This window comes from Buceros rhinoceros, unplaced genomic scaffold, assembly GCF_000710305.1.
Source record: "Buceros rhinoceros silvestris isolate BGI_N320 unplaced genomic scaffold, ASM71030v1 scaffold44141, whole genome shotgun sequence".
Classification (NCBI taxonomy): Eukaryota; Metazoa; Chordata; class Aves; order Bucerotiformes; family Bucerotidae; genus Buceros; species Buceros rhinoceros.
The window spans coordinates 1,541-2,334 of NW_010393300.1; the positions used below are offsets into that span (position 1 = coordinate 1,541).

The window sequence follows — 794 nt, forward strand, 5'->3', positions numbered from 1 at the left end:
GTTGTGCTGGAATGCAGCGTGGGGAGCGAGACCTCCCGTTGCTCCAGGCTGGCACAGCTGTGGAATTCCCCTTCCTACCCCCAGCTCCGTATGGGAACCCAGACGCACTGCTTGGTACCTGGAGATGTGAAATAAAGCAGGGCTGGGTTAGGGTGTTGCAGGATGTCCGAGCCCACCGTGATTTCTCAGGGTTTGGGGGGGTGGAGGAGTTGCTGACAAAAGCCTGTCTGCGGGGATGCAGCGAGTTCACCGGTAAAATACATCTTCAGCTGCTCCCTCCCGCGCAGGGTCGCTGGTCCCCAGGAGCGCAGCAGTGAGTGGTTTGAGCCTCCAGTACGGCTTCAGTAGAAAGAAAATCTTGGGAAGGTTTGTTGCCTGAACAATGTGCTGAGATACTAGAAACTCCATAGAACTCCAACATTTGGAGCTGAGCAGGCGAAACAGAGTTAAGGACAATGCTCGACTCTTTCCTGAAGTTTTTGAACCTTTGCTGCCTTAATTCTTATTTATCTGTTTCTTCTCGTTCTTTTCCCAAGGTTCAAATGTGGGAATCGCTGTGGATGTGGTTGCTGCTGCTGCTGCCACCCTGGGAAAATGCCTTGACAGGGAATTAACACCTGTCAGTGATGGGCTGTGGGACAAGCAAAGTGCTTCCCGAGCCCCCCAAAGATGTGCAGCTCGACCTGGTTAAAAAAGTCGAACCTTACACAGGCCACAGTGACATCTACAAGCACTTCATCAGGGATGACGGCGGAGCTGTCATCAAGGCCCGCTCGCCCTCCCCTCCCCGCCAC

The 794-nt window shown here is 53.8% G+C and overlaps 1 protein-coding gene across 1 annotated transcript in view; it reads left to right on the forward strand.

The window, feature by feature from the left end:
- Positions 1–626: 626 nt before the first annotated feature.
- Positions 627–794, forward strand: part of PSKH1 (protein serine kinase H1) — a gene marked incomplete at its 3' end in the record, with an annotated part of 1,097 nt that continues 929 nt past the window's right edge. The window contains exon 1 of the mRNA XM_010144793.1: positions 627–780. Within this exon, the coding sequence (XP_010143095.1) occupies positions 627–780 (154 nt within the window). The remainder of the gene's footprint in view (positions 781–794) is intronic.